The 11,750-nt window shown below is 46.3% G+C and overlaps 2 protein-coding genes and 1 long non-coding RNA gene across 7 annotated transcripts; 2 read left to right on the top strand and 1 right to left on the bottom strand.

The window, feature by feature from the left end:
* Positions 1–1,865: 1,865 nt before the first annotated feature.
* LOC120684776 (Holliday junction resolvase MOC1, chloroplastic-like) lies at positions 1,866–4,745 on the bottom strand. Its single transcript, XM_039966653.1, has 3 exons — positions 4,628–4,745; positions 2,186–2,709; positions 1,866–2,129 (listed from the first exon to the last, which is right to left on the bottom strand). Exons 1-3 carry the CDS (start codon positions 4,743–4,745, stop codon positions 1,866–1,868), a joined length of 906 nt encoding a protein of 301 aa, XP_039822587.1.
* A 600-nt stretch (positions 4,746–5,345) lies between these two features.
* On the top strand, positions 5,346–7,480 carry LOC120686064. 5 transcript variants are annotated; one of them, XR_005679945.1, is made up of 4 exons: positions 5,346–5,782; positions 6,007–6,080; positions 6,328–6,585; positions 7,217–7,480. It is a non-coding gene; the product is annotated as an uncharacterized LOC120686064 (long non-coding RNA). The 5 variants fall into 5 exon arrangements; XR_005679946.1 differs by having other exon boundaries at positions 5,364–5,439; XR_005679943.1 differs by having other exon boundaries at positions 5,346–6,080; positions 7,217–7,452.
* A 1,499-nt stretch (positions 7,481–8,979) lies between these two features.
* On the top strand, positions 8,980–10,562 carry LOC120684775 (calcium-dependent protein kinase 17-like). The gene is made up of 5 exons (XM_039966652.1): positions 8,980–8,988; positions 9,488–9,582; positions 9,666–9,843; positions 10,146–10,370; positions 10,446–10,562. Exons 1-5 carry the CDS (start codon positions 8,980–8,982, stop codon positions 10,560–10,562), a joined length of 624 nt encoding a protein of 207 aa, XP_039822586.1.
* Positions 10,563–11,750: the final 1,188 nt, after the last annotated feature.

Raw genomic sequence — 11,750 nt, 5'->3', positions numbered from 1 at the left:
GGACGCGGCGAGAGGTGAGGTCAAAGCATCGGTACCCCTTGTGGTCAGGAGAGTAACTAAGGAACACACAATGAGTCGAGCGGGGCGCCTACTTGTGAGAAGCAGTGGCGGAGATGTTAGGGTAACATGCACACCCGAAGACCTGAAGGTGGTCATAGCGAGGAGGGGTACCGAAAAGAGCGTGGTGTGGAGTGGGAGCAGGAGAAGCAGTGGACGGAAAATGGTTAACCAAGTAGGTGGTGGTGTGGAGGCTCTCAGCCCAGAAGCGCGGGGGCAGAGAGGCCTGGATCAGAAGGGTGTGCACGACGTCGTTCGTCATGCGAATCATTCGCTCAGCCTTGCCGTTCTGAGGAGAGGTATACGGACAAGACATACGCAGCTGAACACCCTGAGAGAGGAAGAAGGAACGGGAGGTGGAGTTGTCGAACTCACGCCCGTTGTCACACTGGACGGTCTTAATGGTGAGGCCGAACTGAGTGGACACCCAGGCAAAGAAGTGGAGAAGGGTGGGGAAGATCTCAGACTTGGCGCGCAAAGGAAAAGTCCAAGAGTAGTGTGAGAAATCATCGACCACCACCAGATAGTATTTGTAGCCAGAAAGGCTAAGAACAGGAGTGGTCCACAGGTCACAGTGAACAAGATCAAAGGCATGCATCGCATGCGAAGAAGAAGAGGAAAAGGAAGCCGAACATGATGACCAAGCTGGCACGCATGGCAGAGGTGCTCAGCAGGAGCCCTAGTACCAGGAACATCGGTACTACAACTGAGCTGAGCCAGAACATCATGGCCAGGGTGACCAAGACGGCGGTACCAGGTGGTGGAAAACGGCGTCGCGGCAAAAGCTGCAGACGAAGAAGAAGAAGAAGGCGAGAGTGGTGCAGCGGAAGACGGAAGGCGAATGGTGTAAAGGGGCCCCGTGCTGTCACACCGGAGGAGCGGATGTCGGGAGGCCAAATCCTTTACAGTAAGGTCAGAAGAGTCAAACTCGATGGAGCAAGAGTTGTCAGCTATAAACTGACGAATGGAAAGAAGGTTATGAACCATCCGAGGAGCAACAAAGACATTGGGAAGAAGAAAAGAACCAGGAGCAGAACCCACGGCGGTGACATGAAGGCAAGACTCATCACCAACCATGATGGAAGAAGGACAAGAGGGGTGTGGGGGTTGGACAGAAGAGAGGATATGGCATCTGGGGTGGTGTGGAAGGAGGCACCCGAGTCGGCGATCCACTCAGTACTGACCGGCGGGGTCAGCCCCATGGCGCTGAAGGACTGCGCCAGTGCGGCCTGGTCCCACCCCCAGGCCAGGTCGGCTGCTGGCTGGGCTGAGCGGGCGGGCTCCAGAACGGCGCAAACAGGGGAGCAGCACCGGTGAACAAGGCCGCCGGCTGGTGCTGAGGACGAGGCCCCTCCCCTTAACCCTGAAATGGCCACATTGGGATGCGCCCTGACCATGGGGCGCTGAAGGATGGCCAGGGCGTACCTCATGGGCAAGAGCAGGAGTGATAGCCAGAGTCGGGGTCGGAGCCGGAGAAGTGCCGCTAGCACCACCACCACGTCCCCCCCAACCCCGCAGCCTCCCCCAACCCCGGTCTTGCCGGGCGGGTCGATCCGGGGTCCAGATCCAGAAGGCGGAGCCTGGTGGGAGGACGAAGTGCCATGCCCGGGGAAGGGGACGGGCTGGACAAGGGAGTAGTGTTCCTCCGCGACGACCCGACGAGAGAGAGCGTCGGCCGCGGAGCTCTCGCGCTCCCAAGTGAGGGCAGCCGTGCGGACCCGCTCCTGAGCCGCCGCAGCCTCAGACTTGGCGGCGAGGAGGGCCGTGGTGAGAGCAGCGTCGGCCGTAGCAGCGTTGGCGGCGATATGCTACCCGCAGAAGGTGACGACGGCGAACGGCGCGTCCGCGGGGGGCATACCGAGCCCATGCCATGAAGGAGAGGGGGCAGCAACAAACAGAACTGCGCCCGCGCCCATGGCCAGCGTGACCAGGGCCGGCGGGGGCTGGGCGTTAGGAGGGCCACCCGCGGATGCAGCAAACACGGTGGCGGCGGTGGCCTGTGGCCACGCGCTTGCAGAGGAGGCGGCGGCGGCGGCCTGAAGCCACGCGCGCACAGAGGAGGCGGCGGCGGGCTGAAGCCACGCGCGCGCAGAGGAGGCGGCGAACGATGTGTCCGTGGTGGGCATGCCCAGCCCACGCCACGGAGGAGGAGGGCCACCAGCGGCGGCCGCACCCACGCCAGCCCCGCCCGCGTGGGAAGCAGCGGCAGCGCCCGCGCCGGCCGCAGGGGCCACGGGGGCAGTAGAGGCAGCAGGGGCCACACGGATGGCGGCAGCAGGCGCGCCACCAAGGCCCCTGTGTCTTGGGCTGCGACGGCGGCCCCCGCAGCACCCGCGGCCGCGCTCTGCGCGGTGGCGGCGATGCCCGCCATGCCCGAGTCCGTGCTCGCGCTGCTAGAGAGAACGGCCAGCGCGGTGGCGGTGAGCACCCGCGGGGCAGCCGTGCGCCAGGTGCCCTGGGCGGCGGCTGCAGTGGCGCCGTGCGCGTCTAGCACATCAGGGGCGGACGCCCACGGCGCAGGCGCGCGCCAGGCGCCCTGGGCGGCGGCTGCAGCGGCGCCGTCCGCGCCCAGCGCGGCAGTGGCGGGTGCTCGCGGGGCAGGTGCGTTCCTGGGCGCCAGGGCACCAGATCCGCCAGCAATAGGGGCCAGCGCTGTAGATCTCACAGCAGAGGGAGGAGAAGGGAGGGAAGGGGAAGAGGGGCGGCGCCGACGGCCGGGTGCCGGCGGCGGCGGCAGCTAGAGGAAGAGCTAGCTGATACCATGTAAGAGAGAATAATTGTGTGTATTCCTCCAAACTCTAGAAGGGTGGGATATATAGTTCCTATATATGGGCCTCTAGATAGGCCTCTATACATGGGCTCAATATACCCCAACAATTATGTTTTATACATGTTGCGCTTATAATAATTGTAACAGTTCCTAACAATAAGAAATGATTCAACAAAGGAAGCATGCTACTGATTTTGCATCATTTATCCGTGAAATAAATTCTTTAAGCTAAATAGCTCTTTTACTATAGTATAGAGATTACTGCCATGATTCTTCTCCATATTTTTTTATGGCTCGGATGGATGGGTGAGGTGGAAAAGGGTGAGAAAGCACCATAGAGGCCTAACTGAGAAATACAGTTGTAAAGTAAGAACTTGTTATCGCCATAAATTAACAGGTTAATTAATGGGCCGCGTGTGAGTTGGGCTTAATGAAGAAATTAAAGGAGCCTTACGAATCGGCTCCTGCGTGAGCGTTTGGGCCATGTGGGCCATGTATCTTTAGATTTAGTTCAGTTTGAGCTAGAGATAGAGTCTGATATGGACACGTTAGTTTAGATTATTGTCCAAGTCTCCGGACTATAAATATGTACTCTATGACATTTGTCAAAGGAGGAACGTCATCACGTTTTGCAAACAACAACTCTCAGCGCACCGCCACCCCTAATTCTAGGGTTTCGTCCAAGTAAGCGCCATGCTGCCCTGATCGCTTCTTGCGATCAGGGCAGCGTTGTTCTTGCTTTTACCTTGGTATTACTCGTACTGAAGCATTTTTGATGGCGAGTAGTGCTAGTTATCTTGATTTTCGTAGCATGATTTTTAGTAGATTCATCGTGCTTTTATTGCTTATCATCTATGAACATCATGTCATCTCTGCGCGATCATGTTTTAATCTTATACTAATTCTCGTTGCATGGAATTAGTCGCGTAGAGATGACACTCTGCTCCTTTTTTATCTAGTAGATCTAATCTGTTGTGGTTAGTTCTTATACTTAAGAATTAGCGTAATATCTGCTAGTTTAGGCCTTGCAAACGGGTTGGACGATCCGGCGACGTATTAGATGCTTTGCCTTGATCTTAATAGGGATTGATCCGGGAATCGGCTTTTGGTTGTTCTTAGGCCTCTTTTTTGGTCAAGGTTCGGTTATCTTTTACGCTCGTTAGGCCTAACTATGTGTAGGATATTCCGATCTAGCAGTGAAGCTTTTACCGTCGTGGATTAGATTAGCTAGATTTAATTGAAGCAGTTTTTGCAGTTATTTGCTTTATCCATTATCATCTGGATATGCAGATCCAATCTGACACCGGGACTCGATCGGCTCTTTAAAGCCGATGCAAGAGTCGTCCCAGGGAGCCGACCACGGCTCGGACTAATGATTACACGTGTCTGTGCTTGTAGGCAAATCGTCAAAGGCACGTTTGCACCCTCCTGATCGGGTATAGATCAGGTGGCATGCCCTGCGTCTCCGGAAGCGACGGCGTGTGCCAGGATCTGGGCCGTTGACCGAGGGACCGGTGCCAGAAAGCGCCCCGGCAGCCTCCCGGCTCCTTGTGTTGCCTGTCACTACTCGCCGGTGGGTTTTGACCGACAACAGAACTGTTATCCCTAGTAGAAACAAAAAAAAAATTGGATTAGGCAACCTTGAGAATTGCAAAACACATGAATCAATATTCTTAACAAACACATGAATCAATCCAAGTCATTTTATCTGTGTTACCGGGACACGTGTGTCCAAAATTTTTTTGGCGCGTCGACGTGCATCCACGTGTCGATTCACGTCGAATGCGATGTGACGCGTACCAGACACGCCGCAGCAGTATCCTCCGCTGCGCCGCGCCCGCCAGCACCGGCCGCCGCCTCCGCTGTGCCCCCCGCCCATCCCTGCACGACGCCGGCCGTTGGCCTTCGCCGCGCCCATGCCGGCCGTCACCGCCTCCTCCCGCGCGGGCTGCCGGCCGCGGTCCTCCGCCCCACGCGCCGGCCGCCGGCCGCCATCCTCCGCCAGCACGGGGAAGAGAAGGGGGGAGAGAGAAGCGGAGGCGGCGGAGGAGGTAGGGGCAGGTGCGCAGAGGAGGAGGAGGAGGCAGGGGACGAACCTCGGCGGCGGCGGAGGCTAGGATGGCGGTGCAATCGAGGCAGGGGCGAGCGCTCGCCATTGCCGATTGACCCGAGGCGTCGAACAGGGGAGGGGAGGCGTCGGGTGAAGATAAGGTGGGCGATAAGGTTGACCTGGTGGGCTGTTTGGGCTGCTTAGGATAAGGACGTGGTGGGCTCGATGTCAACATGGGCCAAAGAGCAGGGCAGCTCATCTCATTCTCTGTTTCCCTTATTCATTTCTCTTTTCCCTTATTTTGTATATTTGCATATTTATTTGTAAAATTTAAAAACAAAAAATATATTTGACGAATCCCCGAATCCTATTTTTTTAGGATTTGCCGAATCGGACACCCGCACCCGTGTCCATGTAACACAAAACAACATTTTATTACTGGAACCTTGTTAGTTGCTATAGTGCTACAAGTAACCAGTATTCATATTTCAAGCAAGGATAATTACTTCATAAAGAAATTCTGGTTGGATATAATCAATTTAGATGGCAATTTTTTGTTGAGGTATCATGTTCAAAAATTTTGTGGTACATATATAGCAAAATAATGGGTTAATTTAGGCAAGCTGCCAGACTGTTTTTGAAGCTCCCAATAGATTTAGCATTTTGTTGGTACCACCAGAGTTCATCCGTGGAGGCCTCACCAATCTAGACGGTGCATCCGTCCATCTTGCGTCATCATCCAGATAAACCACCGCACAACAATATGTCAATCTAATTTGTTTTTAGATTTTTGAGGTTCGTTGCTGCTAATTCAGGCGAGATGTGGTTACTCGATTTCCGCCAGATTGACCACAGGGAGACGTAGAAACCAACTATTATGCCAACCGGTCATCAAACAACCACCAGTAGGCCTAAGCCATCTTGTTATGTTTCGATGAAACAGAGTTAATCCTGTCTGTTTGATTTCTCAAGTTTGTGTTAAATTACATCATCACTAATTTAATTGTCTCTTTGCGGCAACTCAAATGCAAATGAGGTTTGGGGTCTGACAGGCACCACATGCCCATTTTCTTATTGCCAAACTCTCAACTCTTCTTAAAGTGTGGTCTCTTACTAACCCTTAATGCAGATTGAAATTTGGTTTCTTTCTAGATGATGTATTGACTGTTGAGCAAATGAGCTTGCAATCTCCAGAGCAAATAGGTATATGGCAGTTAATTAGCTTATAGAGGGTGCAGTTAGAGGTCTTTTCCTATTTAGATATTTCAATCTGTTCTAATTTTATTTATTAATTTCTTTTGTCTATGACTGGTTTGTTTCCGCTTGGAGGATATCAATTTTTGCTGATCATTGGTCCATGTTCATTAGAAGGATTTGAGAGTCATTGAATCATCCATTTTTGAAAACTGTTTACTATGTGATAAGCTTGTGAAGTTTGATCATATTTCAGGATGTTCTATCGACCCCGGTGAGGAAACCTATCCAAAAGAGATGATTCAAACAGGAATAACCACCATTGATGTGATGAACTCAATTGCACGAGGGTAAAAAATTCCTCTCTTCTCTGCTGCTGATGAACTCAATTGCGCGAGGGTAAAAAATTTCTCTATTATCTGCTACTGGGCTTCCACACAATGAGATTGCTGCTCGGATATGTCGTCAAGCTGATCTTGTTAAAAGGATGGTGAATTCTTGCAAGCACAATGAGGTAGTGTTCCTAATTAGTTTTATTTTTTGGAAGATGTGTCACTTCTGAAAATGTCCCAAATTATTGTTCAATTGATTTTTAAATATTGGTGATTTTTACATGTGCCACTGCTATTCAAGCTTCACATGCTGAATTCTGATGATAATTTGCAGCAGCAAAAGAATAAAGTGTTGTTGCTGTCCCAATTTTGCTTGCTATTTCAGGTGATGACTGAAAGTTTCTAATTCCGTCTAGGGTGCACAACTTGTGATGATACCTCTGAAGTATGAGGAGTTGTCTATTTAGTTAGCGACATGAGAACAATCTATCATCAATTCATTATATTGTAGTTTTCATTAGTATCGTATTAATGTAAAGCATGTGCGGCACGCGCGGACCACCTTGCTATTATCAATTTATTAAGCAAAGGAGACTAGCAGCGCGTCGTCCTCCACTTGGAAAATGCTTCCATTTCTCTTCCAAGTTTGTAACTGCAAAATTCAAGTTCAGTAACCAAATATGATTTACTGGATTGCTTACTAAAGAATTTTACTTTCAGGCGATGAAGAGATACACATTCTCAAACTTATTAGAAGATTCTCAGCGTATATTGTAACCTAATAAACCTTTTTTTTGTCACACTTTGATGCAGTCGAGTTTTCGATTTGGGAAGGAGGCAGTGCATAGCAATGTGAGGGATCGAAATTCGAAATTGGAACCAACACCCAACTTAAGTTTTATTTATATTGCAAGTGACATCAGTATGGTAGATTGTAAGCATATGGATTCCTGGTTTAGCGATTTGAGAGTACACTGAAACAATGATGACATTATTTTCTACATTATGAGTTTTTAATGGAAACTGAGGTTCCTTTCATTTTTGGCCAATGGAATGTACCATTGTCATTTACATTGATTGAATAAACGACCGATACTACAAAATATACTTTATGATGTCCGATACTACAAAATATACTTTATGATGTTCAATAATATTATGTGCGGCTACTTTGCAATTGAAAGTCACATCCACCTGAAAAAATCCCACCCACTCCTCAGTGTCAGGAAAGTGGATATTGAAATTGTGGTGATGAGGAAAAAATCACTCTTTCTAAAATGTTTTCCATGGTTTGGCTGTCTTTTTTTCACTGTGTGGATATCTACCTGACTATTGTACCCACTTCTAATTCCTCCCGTGAATTGCCCATGAATCATGTTCTCTCCCGTTTCCTTGTCTGCTATACCCGTACCCACCCTTCCCACGACGCCGCCTCCCCCTTCCTCTCTCCCTCGCTCTCTGGCCAGTCTTGCGATCCCCTACAAACATATGTGAGGCGAAGGGTGGAATTGTTTCTACCGAAACATTTATGGGTATATTGATTTGATGTCAAACATTTTTGGTCAATGCATCCAAGACTCATCATATGAATTCAGTTTAAGGGCGTGGAATGTACAAGGGTTCAGTTAAGCTAATGGCGAGCAATTGCTACTAAACTTTCTGTGAGAGGACCGCATATTTCCAGTTGAAGTGCACGAAGCTGGACTCTTCACTAAATATTTATTCAGTTCTTTTTAAAAAAATATATCATTTCCACATGTAAACGTTAACTATAATATAAAATTCATATTTTCTGAATTTTTTAAAACATGTGCGTGCCGCACATGGGCATGCACAAATCTGCTCAGGATAAGATGGAGTAGGGCTACATGGGGCCAATGGCAATGAAGTACTCAGATGGAAACAATGGTTTGAGACTATGCCTATTGAAGTTTGCCATCAATTTGACTGGTTTCTAAGATACTGATCTTCTTTTTGAATAGTTTACCCAGTCTTTTTTGAGATGAACTGTTTGATGCATAGTGTGTTCATGATGCAAATGCAATACAAACAAGGTCATCCGGTGCCAGCATAATATAAAAAATGACCATGACTACATAGGAATCATTATCCATACATGAATGGATATGCCCTGATGTACTGATACAATGTGAAGTAGTGTTATAAAATTACTAAATCAAGTATGATCAGTGCTTGAGTAAAAGAGCCACATTAATGATTGATTTCTTTCCAGTGTTTATGGGTGTGGCTCAATTAGAAAATCTTATTCAGGGGTTGGTGATGTGTAGTGACAAATTAAATAACTTGAAAAATATCCCCAATAATGATTGAATTCTTTCCGGTGCTTAAGGGATGTGTATCCAACTACAAGTCTACATGATTGATTCCTTTCAAGTACTGTTGGGATAAATTTTGGTTTATTCTGAGTTCTGCTCCACATGCAATTAGCGATGTTCTAAACCTACTAAGTTATCATGCAGATGTGGGAGATGTATTTTGCATAAATGATTTAGTGGATGTTCATTCAGTTTGGTTTTTTATGAACTCTAGCATGGCCGTGAGAGCAGGAGATTGACATGGAAAAGGTAAGATCTCAATCTTATTAATGTGCATTTGTTATTTATTTATACCCTCATTCTTTCATCAATTTTAGTAGTGGGAATGATTAATAGTTGGAGAAGACGTTTTGTGAGTGTGTGTCTTTTCTGGTGGTGAAATGAGCTGTAGTAACAGCCTGTGGTGCCGTGCTAGATATGAAATATCTTTTTTCTAAATTGAGAGGCACTGAACAAACTGACCCATAAATGGGGCACAACTAGAGTTGCTTGCTTCAGTGGACTTCAGAACATGTGAGAGCACAAGATCCAGAAATGATACCACTTTATTATTCCTACTTTATTATAGAACTCCATTAAGTATGCCCCGAACAAACTGGCCCAGAAATTAGGCACAACTAGAGTTGCTGTTGATCATCTAAATCCACGAAGTATACCACTTTATTATAGAACATTCTGTTGATCATCTAATTTTGTTGTCATAAATCTTCCCAAATGACTCATCTTTATTTTGCCAGGTCATCCCTAGGTTTGTGTTGATGGAGTTACTCCAGACAGACCTCTGGACCCTTCCATCTTAACAAGATTGAAGCATTTTTCTGCAATGAATAAACTAAAGAAATGGCCCTTAGGGTGAGTACTGGAAGGTTGCTTAGTTTGTAGAGAGGATATTATTGTGTTCAGTATTGATATTCTCGTTGAACTAGGTGTCTGCAGGTCATTGCTGAGAATTTGTTCGAAGATGAAATTGCAGAATTGATAGAAATGTTCAAAATGCTGGACACTGACAATAGTTGGCAGATCACATTGGAGGAACTAAAAAGTGGCTTAAAGAGAGTTGGTGCTAACTTAAAGGACTCAGAAATTATAACACTAATGGAAGCGGTAATTATTCTAACATATTTTTGCCCTTCTGTTTCCATATCTTTTCAAAAGGTTCTTGAGCCCAATGAGCTCAAAAAAACTCTTTCTTGAATTTGAGTTCCTGAAATATCAAACTGATGTAGGTGCATTAATAGCATCCATTTTAGTTTTTAAATTTGTTTTTATCTGAACTTATTGATCTAAGATTGTGAGAATGACCCTTATTATATTCTTGCAAAGGAATTTGTTGCTAGGAGAATTAACAGTGCACATGTAAGTTTTGGGCGTTGATTGAATGAAGATATATGTTGTGCAACTTTCAGGCAGATATCGATAACAGTGGTTCCATTGATTACGGAGAGTTCCTTACTGCAACTTCACATCTCAACAAAGTTGAACAAGAAGATAATCTCTTCGCAGCATTCTCATACTTTGATAAAGATGGCAGTGGTTACATTACTCATGATGAGCTACAAAAGGCATGTGAAGAGTTTGGTATTAGAGATACACACCTAGAAGATATTATCCGCGACATTGATCAAGACAATGTAAGTAGATGTGCATCTGATTATGAGTCTGCTGATAAAGGCCAATAGTTCCATCTCACTTACTTATCTCTTCAGGATGGTCTGATCGACTACAATGAATTTGTAATGATGCAGAAGGGAAATAACCCACTAGGGAAAAAGGGTCACGCCCAGATGAGTTTTGATCTTAGGGAAGCATTGAAGCTTGGCTAAAGGTAACTGATATTTTTTCTTTGCACATCTTTCCTTAGCAATCGACATAAACCTGCAGCTTATTCCATTTCCATGGATGATGCTCCGTGGCATGTTAGCACTCCACATAACCTACAACAAATTCTTACTGTTTGTTGTTTTTTTGCAGGCATGATCAATCCTCAGCGTAACGTGCCATTGAGCATTATATACCATTATACCAACCATAGCTGAGAAAATGAGGCTCGGGATCTTGGTACTCTGGTACCAAAGGTGGAGCGACATGGTCATGCCTGTCAACCGAGCATGCTGCATGTAGGAAAACAATGGCAGATTTTTCCAGAGTTATAAATAGAAATTAGAACAGACGTGTAAATAGAATGTCTTGATTTGAGTACACCGGGTATTAATGCAATCACCAAATATATTTGTGCCACAGGCCGGACGACTACAACTTCCCGCTTGTTCGCGTTCTGGCCCCTGTCGGAGGCGCACGATTTCGTCCCACACATCATTGACTCCCTCGGCGAGGGCGTATTTGGATTTTTTTTATTGTTTATTTTTTACTGAAACTAAGAACCTGTTGATTATATTAATACAATGCTGTGAGAATAAGTTAATGGTAACATACGAGGTTTATCAGTTGTATTATGAAATGTGAGTATTTTTTAGTCCACATTAATTTTACCGTCGGATCTGGTCATATAAGCATCCAACTTTCAAACACGTACCGCACTTGCACCTTACTATGTTTGGAAAAGAATGAAAATTGGTACTACCAGGTATGTTCTATTATAAATATAAAAGATATTGTTAATAAGGTTTCTAAAATCAGCAGAGAGATAGAGAGAAGGAGAGGTGAGGTGGCAAAAAATATAGTGATATGTGGGATCCACATGTGCCATGTTAGCAAAACCGCTTGACAAACCTCTCTAAAAATGGTCAAGAGGGGGTAGGTTGCCTGATTTTGAGGAGATGAGGGTGTATAATGTCCGATTTTGGAGTTGGGATTTTTTTCTTAAAAAAAACTTGGTGACAAGTTAGAGGGCAAAATGAACTTTTGTCTTTTTTTAACACGTGCGCATAATGTCCGGTTTTGAATTTGGATTTTTTTTTAAAAAAAAATTGGTGACAAGTTAGAGTGCAAAATGAACTTTTGTCTTTTTTAACACGAGCGTGCCGCACGTGCATCTATGCTAGTCCTTCTAA

The sequence above is a fragment of the Panicum virgatum genome, chromosome 8N (assembly GCF_016808335.1).
Source record: "Panicum virgatum strain AP13 chromosome 8N, P.virgatum_v5, whole genome shotgun sequence".
NCBI lineage: Eukaryota > Viridiplantae > Streptophyta > Magnoliopsida > Poales > Poaceae > Panicum > Panicum virgatum.
Note: the sequence above shows the minus strand (reverse complement) of the source record. Positions and strands in the feature narration are given on the sequence as shown.

Excerpts from the sequence above, each read along its gene's own strand:
- LOC120684776 (XM_039966653.1), bottom strand. The coding sequence starts at position 4,745 with ATGGGCGCGGCGAAGGCCAACGGCCGGCGTCGTGCAGGGATGGGCGGG. Across the intron at positions 2,710-4,627 it reads ATACTGCTGCGGCGTGTCTG|CGCTGGCCCCTATTGCTGGC; the intron begins GTACGCGTCACA and ends TGAGATCTACAG. Across the intron at positions 2,130-2,185 it reads TCCTCCGTGGCGTGGGCTGG|CCCGCCGCCGCCTCCTCTGT; the intron begins GCATGCCCACCA and ends GCGTGGCTTCAG.
- LOC120684775 (XM_039966652.1), top strand. Across the intron at positions 9,583-9,665 it reads ATGAATAAACTAAAGAAATG|GTGTCTGCAGGTCATTGCTG; the intron begins GCCCTTAGGGTG and ends TCGTTGAACTAG. Across the intron at positions 10,371-10,445 it reads GCGACATTGATCAAGACAAT|GATGGTCTGATCGACTACAA; the intron begins GTAAGTAGATGT and ends TTATCTCTTCAG.